The 16,477-nt window shown below is 43.4% G+C and overlaps 1 protein-coding gene and 7 non-coding genes across 8 annotated transcripts; 7 read left to right on the forward strand and 1 right to left on the reverse strand.

Moving 5' to 3' along the window:
- The first annotated feature begins 1,494 nt into the window (after positions 1 to 1,494).
- On the forward strand, positions 1,495 to 1,567 carry trnav-cac (transfer RNA valine (anticodon CAC)). The gene has a single exon. It is a non-coding gene; the product is annotated as a tRNA-Val (tRNA).
- A 1,202-nt stretch (positions 1,568 to 2,769) lies between these two features.
- Positions 2,770 to 2,842, forward strand: trnaf-gaa (transfer RNA phenylalanine (anticodon GAA)). Its single transcript has one exon. It is a non-coding gene; the product is annotated as a tRNA-Phe (tRNA).
- Positions 2,843 to 2,951: 109 nt separating this feature from the next.
- On the forward strand, positions 2,952 to 3,024 carry trnad-auc (transfer RNA aspartic acid (anticodon AUC)). The gene has a single exon. It is a non-coding gene; the product is annotated as a tRNA-Asp (tRNA).
- Positions 3,025 to 6,411: 3,387 nt separating this feature from the next.
- Positions 6,412 to 6,467, forward strand: LOC148666165 (U7 small nuclear RNA). Its single transcript, XR_015938956.1, has one exon. It is a non-coding gene; the product is annotated as a U7 small nuclear RNA (small nuclear RNA).
- Positions 6,468 to 6,746: 279 nt separating this feature from the next.
- LOC148666166 (histone H4-like) lies at positions 6,747 to 7,059 on the reverse strand. The gene has a single exon (XM_088633089.1). The coding sequence runs from the start codon at positions 7,056 to 7,058 to the stop codon at positions 6,747 to 6,749; it is 312 nt and encodes a 103-aa protein (XP_088489215.1). The 5' UTR covers position 7,059.
- A 752-nt stretch (positions 7,060 to 7,811) lies between these two features.
- Positions 7,812 to 7,899, forward strand: trnay-gua (transfer RNA tyrosine (anticodon GUA)). The gene is given in 2 exon segments: positions 7,812 to 7,848; positions 7,864 to 7,899. It is a non-coding gene; the product is annotated as a tRNA-Tyr (tRNA).
- Positions 7,900 to 11,562: 3,663 nt separating this feature from the next.
- Positions 11,563 to 11,644, forward strand: trnal-uag (transfer RNA leucine (anticodon UAG)). Its single transcript has one exon. It is a non-coding gene; the product is annotated as a tRNA-Leu (tRNA).
- A 4,446-nt stretch (positions 11,645 to 16,090) lies between these two features.
- Positions 16,091 to 16,162, forward strand: trnaw-cca (transfer RNA tryptophan (anticodon CCA)). The gene has a single exon. It is a non-coding gene; the product is annotated as a tRNA-Trp (tRNA).
- The last annotated feature ends 315 nt before the right edge of the window (positions 16,163 to 16,477 follow it).

Raw genomic sequence — 16,477 nt, forward strand, 5'->3', positions numbered from 1 at the left:
GTGTACGCTGTAAGGTTTTTACTTCTTAAACTTTTAAAATACACGTTTTGAATAGAAAGAAATCCTCTTCCTGGTACAGTATGTATAGCAAACCAGCACGTCTTTTTTCTCCAATCAGAGGGGTGTCAGATGGTGTCAGCCAATCACCGTTCTGCGTTGGGTAGCAACGGGTGACTGTTCTCAGGCGGAAGATGTAAACAGCTTAATGTTCGTGTTTTAAATATTTTTTTTAAATTCAATTAAACGGGCACAGTTAAGACATTAAATATACATATACATACTGTATACAGTACAGTTTGCATACGGTAATATGTTTATGTTACGCGATTAAAAAATAAATAAATAAAAATGAAAAGTCCAGCACCAGCTGGATTTGAACACACAACCTGCTAGTTGGTAGTCACGCACCTAGACCAGTAGGCTACAAGACAGCTCGCATGAACAGGCAGGCGAAACAGCCCTACACAACCCTGCCGCAGAACACGGATATAATCATACCGTTATTAAATTTTTGAGATACGCGATTCCATATTATATTCCCTTTTAATCAAATTCTAAAAGTATGCTTGTTGACTCCGGTATCACGTTAGTTAAAGACTTCGAAGCTTACAATGTTTAGGGAGAAATGGAATACTGGTGTGTATTTTTTTTAAAGTACCGAGACCAGCTATATACTGTATGTTTACGTTCCAAAATTAATATCGTTTATGGCCTTCACACGCGTTACAATATGCTCCTATTCTTTTTATGCTCAGCTACTAAGATTTCCCTTCAGTGGTAAAATTCAATATCTACAATGGGCACAGTAAAGACGTTTACAGTAAGTCTTTCTACGACAGACCAACGGATCACGAGTGCCCCTGTCGGTCAACCAATCACGCACCGCGGTACCCCGTGTCATCTTACCTGCGGTATGTGTCTGTACCGCACACTTTGAATGGCTGCATCTGTATGTAGCTTGCTTGCATGATGCCGGGAACAGCATAGCTGCTCGTTGCCATATGGTCTAGCAGTTAGGGTTCCTGGTTTTCACCCAGGCGGCCCGGGTTTGACTCGGTTTTGCCTCCTGCTTTCCAAAAGATCAGCACCGTGTACGAAAGAGCCGCATTAAAACTACTCGAACGTGCAAAATGTGCGAGAAGAGGGGGCGCTTGTTTCCAACCAAAACTTCTCGCGTGTGAGACGAGCTGATCATCGCTGTGGGAGGGTTACTCTGGTAGACAGGGCTGACCTTCGGCAATAGGATTTATAGTCTCCAAGATGATATTTGCACTTTCTGGAGAGGCGATTTTCTCCACTTCAGTAGCCCGATTTCGTCGATTGCGTGGAGAGGGCTGTAGAATGTGGCGCCGCCTTTCCTGCTCCGTCCATGACAGGCGTGCTGGTCTCTGGAGAGAGAGCACGGTCCATCAGCGCACTCCAATAAAGGCACTGGAAGCAGCTGAATCGCATTGGCGAAGCTCAGCGCTGGGCCGCTGGGCACGTCTTACCACCGTTTCCGTAGTGTAGTGGTTATCACGTTCGCCTCACACGCGAAAGGTCCCCGGTTCGAAACCGGGCGGAAACAAACACCTTTTGTCGCCAGGCACAAAAGGGGATTGGGGATTCGCCTAGCGCTGTGTGGCGGGATCTGCACAGTGCATGTCACAGCGCATCCTGCTTTCACTTCAATGCGCGTCCTGATGTACCCCAGTCTCCCGCGTGACAGGTGGGGACAGGTGACAGGTCCTATACTAAGGTGGAAGACATTGCTCTCTCCGACCCCCGGCATCGTGTCCCGACCCAGCGTGCTGGAAGCCGACGCGTGCTGTGATCCCTTTACAGAGCAGAAATGACAACCGAGGAGCCGAGAGATCATTTCAGCATTTCGCGTCTGAACGGAAAACACAAACGACCAACTCGGAATGACTTGCCTTTGACGCTTTTCAAAGCGTTCTTTGTGCACGACGACTGCGCCGCCTAGCAGATACAAATGGGTTGTACAACTTTGAACTAGCAAATGGAAGAGGGCTAAGCCCCCTCTCTTTTAGCCCAGGTTCGATCTGTCTCCCAGAATCACCAGGGCGCACACACACACACACACCCGTGCCGTTGAAGTGCTCTGCTTCATTTCTAAGGGCAACTCAACATTCACTCCTACCCCGAGTGCAGAAAAGACAGCATCCACAGCAACAACAGCTCAGGTCTCTGCACAGGAGCTAAGCTGCCCTCATCTCCTCTGCTCTGCGGCTCCTGCGGAGTGGAGTCCTGCCTGGAGCCGTGTTTGCAGGCGGCGGCTCCCCGCGCCCTGTCTGTGCGTCGTGTCCAAGAGCTCCTGGGAGGAAGAGAGAGCCCTCCCACTCGGGGGCTTTTCCACGGTCTGTGTGAGGAGGGGCGGGTGTGTCCAGTAGCTTATCGAGCGGAAGCCTGGGGCGGCGGAGAGCTGTGATCGTGCAGACCTTGAGGTGTCACCTCTTTGTCTGCTTTCCCGCCCCCCCTCCGCCCAAGCTCTGCTCCAAAGTAGCCCGGCAACCCCTCACACCTGCACGTGTCACAACCTAAGGTGCGGTCATGAGACACCCATGGGGTGTCGTTCTGTTCTTGCTAATTGTTTCCTGCCCGTCGCAGGCAGGAGTCCATGCGAGGAAGATGCGCTGGACAGAGCTCTGAGGGCGCAGCTGGATGGCTTTCCTTCTGAGTGACGTTCCTGCAACACTCTCCCGCTACTCTTGGTGCGCTCATGCCACAACACAGGAAGGCTGGAGCAGGTGGCTGTGGGCTTTGCGCACCGCCGAAATAGCTCAGTTGGGAGAGCGTTAGACTGAAGATCTAAAGGTCCCTGGTTCAATCCCGGGTTTCGGCATTTTGTTTCATCGCGCCCTTTGTTCCTCTCTCCAGCGCCCCCTGCCTAAAGTGACGCGTCCCTTTCTCAGCCCGAAACGCAAGCGAGACACCAGCAGCGATCCCTGCAGGTTTCCGTAGTGAAGCGGCTATCACGTTCGCTTATCATGCGAAAGGTCCCCGGTTCGAGACCGGGCGGAAACAGCCTCGTTTTGCACACTCCTGTACTTCACAGAGGTCTTGAGCGACCGGTCATTTGTTCCCAATGTATTTCCGGTGCCTTCGTGCACTCTTGTACCAAACGCACGTTCCTTCTGTACGCGGAGCCGATCATTTGCAATTGGGCTGTGCCGACAGACCAGGACGAGCTCTGTCGGCTCAAAAGCAGCGCAGGACCTGCAAGAACAACAGAAAGATTAGCATCCAGCGGGGGCCTCTTAGTGAGCCCAAGATCTCATCAAGAATCGGCTCCAGCAACAGGGCTGGGCGCATTGTTCCATTCTCCGACCACTCTTGGTGTAAACAAGTCCCTCTTGGTCTCTGCTTGAATTGCACTTTCCTGCGTTTGCTTTGGTGTAAATGGCTTCCCCTGCATGAGCGAATGTGAAGAAGATGCTTAGTAAGTAATTGAAGAAAACCGAGAAGAGGTCGGAGTGGCCTCTGTCGTTCATCAACGATCCAGTCAGGCAGTACTCTTCTGTAAAGCGCCGTTCGTTCACATCGATTGACTTTTTTTTGCCTTCATTCGTGCAAGTAGTAAAAGCAGACGCCCCTTTAGGGAGCCTGTCAGCACCCGTTGTTTTCCCCTTCTGTAAGCTCTCCATAGCCTCTCAGCTCTTCTACTGTCAAATCCCCCTCAAGTACTTCCCTATCTTCTACACTCAAAACGTTTTCTAGCTTTGAGGTAAAAAAATGAATTTCTTCATCCTTTACCTCTGTAGAGCTTCTCTGTCCTGTCCCTAGTTTCTGGTCTGCTGTCCTTCCTGTCCCTCTCTTTCCCTCGGGCTATATATTTCCGGGTCTTGCACTCTGTCCTCGCTCAGCATTGACGTTCGGATGTCCTGAGACCCGCCTAGCACCAGGGCGCCCCACGTCCGCTCCCTGAGGGCATAGGTTTCTATACGGCATTCCTGAACTCTTTGCACTAATGAGCCCGGGCCTTTTTCCCGTCTCGCCGCTACGCATATGGGTCTTTTTCCGCACTCCTGCTCCCCACGGTTAGTCCCTTTGGACGTCCGTGACAAGAAGGCCTCGATGCAGGAGAGGATAGCACTCAGCTCTGTACTCTCTCTTCCCTCCTCATCAACTACACTTTCCATGACAGACTTGGAGCCTACCACTTTCCTGAAAAAGAAGCGAGTACACTTCTCATTTTCTTCCAAGAACTGACCTCTGCTTCTTAACAGCACTCCTCGACTGCTTTCTTCGACTATGCTCCGGATGTCCTTTTTTAAAAGGGTGATATCCTCAAGCACATTGAAGCCACTGTGCAGCATCGTGTAGAGACGCTGCAGCTGCCTCTGTTTCCTGGCTAGCACTCCTCTCCGTCTGGCAGCAGCCTTCCTTCCCTCAGCCATGAAAAAGGCCTTTGTCCTCACCTTCACCTCCTCCCACCACTCCCCTACTGACCCGTACAGACACTGCAAGGACAGCCACTGTGATAGTTTCTCCTTGTAGCGGGATACTAGAGCTCTCTCCTCTCCCCTCCCCCTTTCTCTTGCTCCACCTCCTTGGCCTCTTGGCTGGGAGTAGGTACTCTTGGCCTGCCCGCGGTGCTTGCTTTCTTCCTCGAGACTCGGAAGCGCTATCCGCTCCCTCTCTCTCTCTTTCTGCCTCCTTGGCCTCTTGGCTGGGAGTAGGTACTCGTGGCCTGCCCGCGGTGCTTACTTTCTTCCTCGAGACTCGGAAGCACTCTCTCTCTCTCCTCCTGCGCCTGCACCTAGCTGGGCTTTGCCCACAAGGACAAAGTCCAGGGCTCCCTCGCTGCTCCTTTAGCAGCTAAACCCTCCTCTCCACAGGACCTTGCTCTCTCTCTTTCTCTCCTTTTTTCTTTTTTCTCCTTTCCAGATGGCAGACAAGAAGACACTGATCCGGTTCCACTGGACCAAGAAAACAGAGACGATGCCAACTGCGAAATCCTTTTTCATTACCTTCCTGAGAGGGATCCTGCAGTTGGTGGCCGGAGATCTCTACTGCCTGCAAGACAACAAGGCAGAGAGATACATGGAGGCCTACATGGCCACGGTCACCTCATATAGGGGTGTAACCCCGGTGTCCTGGCCGAATTTCCAATTGGCCCTTACCAATCATGGCCTCCTAATAATCCCCTTCTATGAATTGGCTACATTACTCTGCTCTCCTCCCCACTGATAGCTGATGTGTGGTGAGCGTTCTGGCGCACTATGGCTGCCGTCGCATCATCCAGGTGGATGCTGCACATTGGTGGTGGTGGAGGGGAGTCCCCATTACCTGTAAAGCGCTTTGAGGGGAGTGTCCAGAAAAGCGCTATATAAGTGTAAGCAATTATTATTATTATTATTATATGAAAAGGCAACGAAAATGATCAGAGAAAAAGGTAAGCACCCCGGTTTCTCTGATTTCAGGCCGGAGCCTATGAGGAAGACAAACCAGAGGACCATCACAGTCCTCACATACAACCCCTACGTACCAATGGAACTGGTAACAGCGTTCCTAGGGAGGTATGTAACTGTGGTGGGCAAACCGATGGAGATCAGGGACAGTTGCGGCGTCTGGTACGGCAAACGCCAGTACCGAGTCCTCCTGAAAGAGGACCTAGAGGGCGTCGACGGTTTCCAGCACCCCCCGGCCCGCTTCAACATCGGAGCCGACAGGGGGTACCTTTACTACCCCAGGATGCCGGATTTCTGCAAGAAGTGCAGACAGTCCGGCCACAAGGAGAACACGTGTGACATCGTCAGATGTCACAACTGTAACAAAGAGGGGCACCTGGCAAAAACCTGCCGGGCAGCCAAAAAGTGCGACGGATGCGGTGCCGAGGGAAACCTCCTTCACCAATGCAATCAATCTCCGTTCCGCCGTTGTTATTTATTACATGGAGTGTTAATATGTGTGAGATGTTCCTTTTGAGATGTTTTTTTTGCAGAATAAAGTATATTTTGTAGAACAAAAAACATCTTATGACAAGGTTTACAATTTATCTGTTGAACTACATTCTCATAGGTGTGGTCACATTCCAGGTCATTTGTTTACGTTTTTGTTTCTGGAGCAACTGTTAGATGAAATGTGCTAATATGTAACCTAACTCCAATGTGAATAACTAGAAGAGGGGAGCAGCTCCATTCCAGACCAAGGGAGCTTTGAGATTGGCTGGACCAGATCTCTCATTTGCATATCTGATTTGGAAATATAACACTAAACCCCCTTCTTGCATGGATTTAACTTGCACCCAAGAGTCCCCTACTGTGTATTGCTACTTATTTTTTATGATAAGTGGTGATTACCAGTTGACAGGTTTTATTTGTTGAATTATAAATGGTTTTGTATTATCATCCTGAATGGCCTGTCCTGCCTGTTTGGTAGGGTATTTGTTTTCATTTCATTTACCAAATTGAATTTTTGCTCTTTTAGTATTTGTCTAGAAGGCTTTCTGAAGTCAGGAAGCCCATTTATTTGGTGAAAAAAGATTCTGTATTAATATTAATATTTCTCATACAACATAAATAGGGTCTTTTATGAATAAAAAGATCTTGCACTTGGAAATCTTGAGCAGTTTTGATTCCTAATATTTGACCTTAGGTGTGGGAACGGGTCTTTTTTGCAATTTGATTTCCAATTGATCAGCACAGTATAGAAAATAGACCCATAAAGCAACCTCAGCAGTGACAAATGTCACTGGGTCACTTGGGTTTATACGTCGGGGTCCGGTAGTGAAGCTCCGCTCCTGTTTAGCCTCCGAAGCCGTACAGGGTGCGGCCCTGGCGCTTCAGCGCGTACACCACGTCCATGGCGGTGACGGTCTTCCTCTTGGCATGCTCGGTGTAGGTGACGGCGTCGCGGATGACGTTCTCCAGGAACACCTTCAGCACCCCGTGGGTCTCCTCGTAGATCAGCCCGGAGATCCGCTTCACTCCCCCACGGCGAGCCAGGCGGCGGATGGCGGGTTTGGTGATTCCCTGGATGTTGTCACGGAGAACCTTATGGTGACGCTTAGCGCCTCCTTTCCCGAGTCCCTTTCCGCCTTTGCCTCTTCCAGACATCTTCTAGTTATCAGCTGTGAACACGACACACACTGCTCATCTTTGATGTATAATAGACATCTTTCTTTGATGTCTATTATACATCAAAGAAAGATTTTTATAGGTGTGGAAACTAGTAAATAAAGCCAATGATTTGTTTTAGAAATGTATTATTAAAATATACAATTATTCACACCTTAACAATATGTAGTTCAAATTATACATTATATACAATATTGTATTCAAATGTCTAATCATTATAAAAAACACAACTAGTAAACTTCAGTTACAAATTCTAGTAACATGGCAATATATATATATATTAATGACAAACACAAACTAATTACATGAACACGCTAATATTTAACTCAAAACCACATTTCGATTCAAATATAAATTTTTAAAATTTACAACTTCTTTATTTATTTGAAAATATTATTAATGTAGCACAAACGCTACTTTCTAATAAAGACAGAAAGAAACTGTTTGTTTTGTGTCTCATGGTGATCCTCCTCTCGAGACTAATGAAATGTTTAATATGATCCCTCGAGAAAAAAAAGGAATCAATTTCCGCCTGGAATGATTGATGCCCCATCAAACATTTTGTAATATCCCTGGAAGTTTATACAGTAGAATCCTGGTTCGTGGCTTAAATTCAAGTTAATGAGACTAAGGAAAAGAGTTGGAAACTTGATGTCGAAGTGGGATTTAAATCACCCATTTCACATTTTACTTCATTGGGCAGTATGTGCCAGAAAGCAATGCCACAGCATCCCTTTGATAGCTCAGTTGGTAGAGCAGAGGACTGTAGTGGAGTCAACAGGGAATCCTTAGGTCGCTGGTTCAATTCCGGCTCGAAGGAAGGTGCTTTTCGTGTAATTTAATCAAAGAGTTAAAAAAGCGAATCAGTTTTATTCAGACATTGATCAAAAGCTCAATAATCGACTAAGCAAAGGCTCCTATTCCGAATTCAGCCCACGTCTGATTGTCTTGTTTTGGCCAAGATCTGATCTTTGAATTAAGGGACTGCACTGTCTGCTTTGTAATTCAAAAATACATACAAATGTCAAGTTTTTTGTAGATATAAAGGTGTTCTCTGTTTTCAAAGGATAGTTACTTAATTGGCATAATGATTTGGTATTGATTTTGTATCGTTGTATTATAAAGTTTGTGCTTTCTGTGTTTTTATCGTATTGTGAACTTATTTTTTAAACAAATGCTTACAAAGGCAAACACGGCACACATCTGTTTATACCAGCGGTGAATTGTACATTTTTATTAAGTACAAGCTACTGTGCACTTCTGGGAGTATAACAGGTTCGATATAAAGTGGCAAAAATATAAAAGGGGAAAATACCCCAGACTGCATGTAAAGCCCTTGTTGTGACTGTTTTAGATAAAATGGCGTACTATGCACGAAATGTTGCAGAAACACAATCTGATATTTTGATACAGGTAGGCCAGCGCTTCCAAAGCATGCAGGTGTAGAACAGGACTTAATGCATTTTTATACAAAAATTCGTATTCTATATTCTGGTCGCTTGCAGATTAGAATGGCATATGTTTAGCAATAATATTATTTATGGTATCTGAAAGTTTCAGGTTGTTGCACAAAGCTAAGGTATGCGTATACGTGATCTGACAACTGGAATCAATTTCCTGTCGTTAAACTCTGTTTATTTTTAAGTTGAGGCCCAGGATCCAAATCTTCAGTTCTGATTTTTTAAAGTGATATCTTTCCTTCCTGTCGTGAAAGTCACACGATGTGAGCAATTGTTTTTTTTACGTTGCGATCCAAAGAGCCTCAGACGCACAGTCTAACAGTAACCAAACCAGAATGGATTCTGCTGGGAGCCGGGCTGAGCTCATTCTCACTCCCTGTGCTGAAAACAGAATTATTTCTTCCCTGAACATCGTCTACAGATCACTTGTGCGCTTTTAACCTTCTCGCAGCTACGGGCGAGACTGATGCTCATGATATGAAGGCACCCGCTGGAACATATTATCTAACTCTCACAATCGCGACAGACTTCGCTTTTTAAAAAAAAAAAGTAGATATAGCCCTGAAAAAAGCATTAGCTTTATCAGTTTTTACATTAATCTATTTTGAATCAAAGTTTGATTTTTTTTATTGCATTTTACATTATAATAATAATAATCATCATCATCATTATTATTGCTTACACTTATATAGCGCTGTTCTGGATACTCCACTCAATGCGCTTTACAGGTAATGGGGACTCCCCTCCACCACCACCATTCTCCTGAATGATCACAGGACCTCGGTTTTACGTCTCAGCCGAAGGACGGCACCTGTTTACAGTTTAGTGTCCCCGTCATTGTACTGGGGTATCAGGACCCGCATGGACCGCAGTGTGTGCGCCCAGCGACAGAAACCAGATGTGTGTCGGGCTCGGCTGTGAGCAGGACAATGACGTCACGGGGACAAAGTAGAGGAAATCAAAACGGTTCTATAAAAGACCTGTGTCAGCTGTTGGTTTGCAGTCTGGACTCTAAATTCTCCGATCCGATTTTAAATCTCTCTAATACCTGAGCGGCTTCTTCCGAGTATTTATTCGTATACTTATTAGTAGTATGAAGGATGTGACAAATTTATGATTTCTTGGAACAAAATGGTTTTTATTGGCATTCGAAATGAAGCGGAATTTTAGCTTGACACACAAACCCTTTGTCTTTTTTAATAGTGATTTTTAAAAAGATATAAATGTAGAAAACGTGTTTTATTTTAGCACTACAATAGCAGGGTCAGTGGCGTAATGAATAACACGTCAGGACTTCCATCAGAAAATTATACTGTAGGTTGGACTGCCGTCTGGCTTGTTTCGTTTATACCACTTACATTCTTTTATATAAATGAACTCCACCTGAAAGCTATAGAACACACTTTAGGTAAGTTGTCTGCAGCCTCATGCGAATTTCAACAACTTACCCAAAACACTGTACTGTCTGGAGTTCAGCTCCAGCTCTGAACTCAATTGCAATGAAAAACCATGCGTAACAAAACTGGAGAACAGCTGAACTTGTGCTCAGTTCGGTGATGAGGGTTCAGAACTGTCCTTGTCGTAATTAGCACGAACTGCACAGGCTCTGAATCAGACCATGTCAATTAGTCTGATCAGTGTAGGACACGTTAATGTAGAATTATTAATAGGCTTATTAGTTAGTTAGTTCAGGTTTACCCACCTGAACTAATGTAGAATTATTACTTGGTCTGTCTCTTGTTTGTATATAAATGAATGTCTCTGACAACTTAATGTTAGTTTTACGATATAGGTCAGGCGTTGACATATGCACGAGTATACGAAATGTCTCACTCCTGATTCAACTCATGTTCTATAGGAGATTGGCGATTCCTCCTGTTTCTCGTACAACCATATCAGAACAGAAGACCGTGTCACCCAGCTGTGATTCAAGATCGACTCGCATCTTTATCCCTTTTTTGTTCGTGATCATTATTTTCTTTAGTTATGATCAATATTGAACTTTTTCGAAATGAAATGACAATAATCAAACATACAGGCAGATTTTTGAAAAGTATTCGGAATTGACAGGGTGCCCCTTTGGAACAGTCGTCAGAAAATGTGAGAAAATGAAAGTTATGTAAGCTCTCACACAAAGCATTGAAGATTGGAATCTGAGTGTAAAAAAGCTACCCGTCTCCCAATGATAGGCAGGGATACACACCATGACTCGAATAGACTCAGCGAACTTTAACACCTATGATATTACAAGTGCTTTGCACGTGTCGAATTTCAAGAAGGAACTACTACAACAGTTGTGGATATAATTCATTACCACCGGCAAAGTCCAATACCGGCAACTTCTGAGAAAATAATGTTCACTCATGGAATTTGGTCTTTGAACGGCTGGCGGGAAAATTCATTTATACTCCTGTTGCACCCTCAGCTGAAACATGTTAAAATAACAACGCAGATTTGTTGGAGAACCTGACAAGAATTATTGGGTTAGCACTGTATGTATTCTGGTATATTTACTTTAATTTTAATATAAATGTAAACATGCATGCTGTATAATCTATTGTAATTTTAAAATATGTTAGCTGAGGATGCGAGGGGGGCCATTATACCTTGTGAAACACGCAAGGAACTGTAAAAAAGGCTGGTATTTGAAAAAAATTGGCGATCACAAGAAAACCACAATTTATGTGGTATTATCATCAATATCCTTCAAAATCTATGTTCAAATGAAGGATTTAAAGAAACTATGAAAAAAGCAACAGTAATAGCAGAGGATTTTGATTTTTGCTCTTCAAGTCAGTAGATCGACGTAGAGTTGCGCCCCTACAAACAGCACAAAGGATGAAACCCACCTCTTTCGTTATTGCTATGTTTGTGCCGGTGAAAGTAGCGTTTGTGCTATTGAAAGCATCTCGGAAGATGAAGTTGCAGTCACTTCCACATGTCATGATATCATTAGATCGGACGACAAGAGCTGAAGCCCCCCAGTCCAAGCCAGGAATGTGAGGAAGACAGACATGGAGGAAGGTAGTGTGGCCGAGTGGTCTAAGGCGCTGGATTTAGGTTCCAGTCTCTCTGGGGGCGTGGGTTTGAATCCCACCGCTGCCAAATGTTAGTGTTTTAAGACCTGCAATACGACCAGTAAAAGTGCTTTTTGTTAGGCTGCAGGAGGTGTTTAGAGATAGACTTTCTAAAAGACAGGCTAAACATCAAGGCAGAAAAAATATTTTGTTTTCTCAACAAAAATTCTCTTTGGCATGTTCAGCTTTATGTAGGGAACAACATCTGCCAAGATCACTTTTGAGGCAGTGCACATGATAGTGTACCGGCAAGTACAGTACATTCAATATTGGCTGTGGTGGTGAGCTGCTTTTGTCTGTGAAACTTTTAATTCTTCACGCCGAATCGTTGGCAGGGGTAATAGCTAATCTTTGAACAGAGCGCTCCATCAGAAATACTTTGTTCGTGCTCAAAAGAGATCAGAGGATTAACTTCATGAATTCACATAGCATACCTTACAGGAAAAAAATAAAAGGGGAATTAATTGTGCTTCCTGATGTTGTTCCTGTGGTTTCTTTGGATACAAAGGTGAATGTTCTTTGACGTTCTGCTAGAGTATCCACTGGGTGGGTTTTATCGATTAGCTCAGATAGGTCATCAGTGCTCCGTCTCCGGAAAATAATCAGCACTGTTTTTTCCTGTGCTGTCTTTTAAAACATATAAGATCACGAGTTTACAGATTTCTCCAAATAAAAACTATACATTTTAACCCAGCGGTTAGCATTCCTTCAATCCAATAGTTTTACTCTAGGTTAAAAGCAGCGCAATATACAGAGAGATGATATTCAAATATTTCAACGTTCTGTTGGATTACCTGTATGGAGATATCGCTCAGAATTCCTAATATGATTTTGAGTTCAGTTTTGCTTTACTACTTTCAGAGTCTTATATTGACCTTGCTGAAGCAGAGAAGTGACATAATCACAAATAGTCTTATTAATATTTCAGTTAAATCTTTTTTTCTGTAGTAACATCAGTTGATATTAATATTAGTCCTGATTTATAATTTTTTGTCATGGTTGATCTTAAATAATTTTGTAATTAGTTTCAGTTTTGAAAAATCATGCAGAGAAGCTACCAAAACTGGTATAGTTCATATAATGATTAACGCAATAGCAGCATTTTGGGTTGAAAACAAAAAGTATATCTTGGTATGAATCCTAACACTTCATAGGCAGCGTTCTAGGACTTCTCGCTTCAGATAAAACTGTCAATACATCATAGATTTCTACTCAATCAATATCAGCAGTGTTATCACTACCGAACGCTAAATATAGATCCTGGCAATACTTCGTGAGATCTTCGTAAGAAAATCCCAAATACTACGGAAGGAATCAAATTTATATGTTTCTTTGGATCGAGAAGATGATCATTATGAGACTCAAAACATGCCTGTCTTTTCTTTTTTCGAGGACAAATGGATTATTGAGGTGTAAAGATGGGTTCAAAACCAAAATCACCTGCTATCGCTGCTGTTTCTTCAAATCCTTCAACTGATCATCGATATCGAGGAATAATATATAGTTTTTTCAAATCCTTCAACTGATCATCGACATAGAGAAATAATATTATACAATTGTGGTTTTCTGTTAATTGCCAATTTGACTGTAATTACATCTTCGTTTACAGATGTCTTGCATGTATCACAAGGTATAATAGTCGTCGTGCGTCCTCAGTTAAAATGAGGACAAAAGTACAACATTTATGGTTACATCCATATTAAAATGAAGGTAAATATACCAAGATATTAAAATACAATTGTACAGTCCTAACTTAATAATGCCTGTGAAGTTTTCCAACAAATCCGAACTGTAATTTTGAAATATTATAGCTGAGAATGAAAAGAGAGTACAAAGATCAAATTCAATGAGTGAAAATGCACCAGTAGTTCTCTAAACTGAGTTTCTTCCCTGAAATGACTTGCTTGCGAAGCACCAAGCAGCCTTGAACGGATCGCGGAAATCAAATATACAGTACAGATGGATTCAGAGTGTGCTTTCCAACTTTTGTGCAACAATTACCTTTGATAGGGTGGAGTTGTCTTCACAATCTGGGTTAAATAAAAAGGAGTGACGTCAGTGTTAAACAGCTTTCCTTCTTGGAGAACAACGGTTGTGTTCCATATTTCTAATTATTTTGGTTTCAAGATCGCAATTTAGTGTGAAACATAAAAGCTAGCTGGATAAGCTTTATTCATTTCCCTCATGGGATCAATAAAGTATCTACAGCAGTGGTTCTCAAACTTTTTGGACCAAGTACCACCCCTAATCCAACCAAAGCATCCAAGTACCACCTACAAGTCATCATCTCATAGGAACCCCAGAAATAAATATTATAATAATGAACTTTATTTGATATAGCGCCTTTAAAGGTGGCTTCTCAAAGTATTTTACAGAAAAAAAACATTAACAACAACTAATAAAAAAGCACCATTTCAGTGAGAGGGGTGAGCCTATTTAGTTGAGCAAAGGAGATGTGAATTAATTTTTCGAGCCTTGATACAATTCACAACAGAGTCTAACAGATATTAAATCGTCAGGCATTTTCTTGACGGCAAAGGTCTCGCGGTGGATGTTGTAATGCGTACATTAATTTCTGGAGCAACCTCTCTAATTCGTGCAACTGCACCGTTATGTCGGCTTGTCATTGCTCTAGCACTGTCTGTACAAACTCAGACGCATTTTATCAAGTCGAGGCCATTCTCTTCGAAAAATTCATTCAGAAGCTGAAATATGTGCTCTCCTGTAGTTCCTGTTGGTAGTGGTTTACAGAACAGAAAGTCTTCATGGGACATACCCTCAAACTCGTATCTAACGTAAACGAGCAAATTGGCCAAATCGACTACAGACTCATCTAATTGCAGTGAAAAACATCTGCTCATCTTAATGCGCTCTATCAGTGTACTTTTGATATAATCCTTCATTTCAATAATTCTTTGAATGACTGTGTCTTTCAGGGGGAGGGGGGCAGCAGGTCGAGCTGTTTAGCAGCTTTTTTTCCACACATAATACGTGTCAGCTCTTTTGCCAACGGTAAATAAGGTTCTTCAAAAATAGTGTAGCTTACCTGCTTTAGCAATACGCAAGCTTTTTCCGCGTTTCCGTTTTTATTTCCGTATTTATTTAAAGTTTTTATTTCATGTGCATGGGAGCGAAACACAGAGACGCTCGGTGTATTTTTCTCAAATTCGAACAGTTCTTAAATATTTTTCTATCATGCTTTCGTGTGCTCACAAGATTGCCCGCGTTCGTAGCACGTATTTCTATGCATTCCTGTGTTTACAATGTTGGCATTGTTCCAAAATCACGCACATTCTCCTTTCTCCCTATTTGCTGGAGATACAATAGCTTTTTTTAAATACAGTTGGTCACTTGCATCCGTAGCACGCATTCCTATAGAGTGGTATAGAATTACAGAGTATCTCTTGTGTCCACTGAAGTATTAGCACGCACTGTATCGTAGTATGTAGGCTGCGTATTCGACAAGTATTAAAATACAAAATATAAAAACCCGTCCCGATTTTTCAGTGCACACTACACAGTTCCAGGGTCATTTGGCGTACCACCTGGTGGCACTCCACGTACCACTGCCGGTACGCGTACCACAGTTTGAGAACCACTGATCTACAGTATCTATAAATCTCTTACACGTCATTTACAATGGCTTTTCAACTAATAGCCCGTGCAGGGATCAAACCCTAGCTGTTGGTACAGTACGAGTTGCGTAAGGCTCTGTAACGCGCAGATGAGAAACTAACCTCTGCTTCTTCATTATATACACAGTGAGCTATATATGCGAGCTTACTGCCTCCTACGGGCTCTGTATTTGATTGCGGTACAAGACCGGCCGTGGAGATAAAGTGAGACGGGTGTGTACATTAAAAGGCTCATAGTGTCCCTGGGAGGGCTCAAACCACCACCTTTTGGTTAACAACCGAACCACAAAGACTCATGTACAGCTTAACACTTCTCGGTCTCAGTGAAAGTGATACACTCCGTAAAATTTCCAGAGATTCATTTATTTTTAAAGGAAAATCACCAACAGCGGCCGAGATCTACTGGAGTTTTTTCATTCTATACTGCGATTTCTGAAGGGTACTCTGTGAAAATACGAGTTTTGACGAGAAGGGATGGACATATAAGGTCAAAAGGCTTGAGGAATTGAACCTTAAGGTGAAGACTGCGGGTTCAGTAGCAGCAGAACATGATCAGTATCAGTTGACTCCGATATACTTTGAAAATGAACTTGGGGATTTAGAGTCAGACGTGCTACCGTTGCACCATGGGGTACTTAATTAAAAAAAAAATAGAAAAAAAATCAGTGTTCCTGGACCTGTAATTGAGAACAACACCTGCACAAGAGCTGCGCAGGAAGAATAAAATGTGGTCTGGGAAGAAGAGACTCTCTTCGGAGAGCTGCGCTCTTCACAGGAGATTTTTTTTTTTGTGAAGCTGATTTGTCTCCTTTGGGAAATTCAACAGCACTGACAACCGTGACTTCGTGGCGCAACGGTAGCGCGCCTGACTCCAGATCAGAAGGCTGCGTGTTCAAATCATGTCGAGGTCAGCTGTTACTTTTTCAGGTTCTGCTGGTCCTGAACACGGAATTCACCCCATGCAGTTGAATTCTATCTGTACACCACATAGATAATCAAAACAAAATAGAGCAGTACAGGACACGCAGTGTGGAGCTCACACAGGCTTACAGTCTCCAGCATTGGAGTGGAGGGGAAAAAAGAACTTTGTTTTTTTTTTTAAGAGAAAAGGCACAGTTCACATCTGCTTAACATCACGTCCAACTTTAGAGACAGCTACATCAGATAATGGAATCTTGGAAGTTTCAGATAACTTTTTTTAATACAGGTTCAAGCAAACCTGAAAG

This window comes from Lepisosteus platostomus, chromosome 5 (assembly GCF_059453375.1).
Source record: "Lepisosteus platostomus isolate fLepPlt1 chromosome 5, fLepPlt1.hap1, whole genome shotgun sequence".
NCBI classification, from domain to species: domain Eukaryota; kingdom Metazoa; phylum Chordata; class Actinopteri; order Semionotiformes; family Lepisosteidae; genus Lepisosteus; species Lepisosteus platostomus.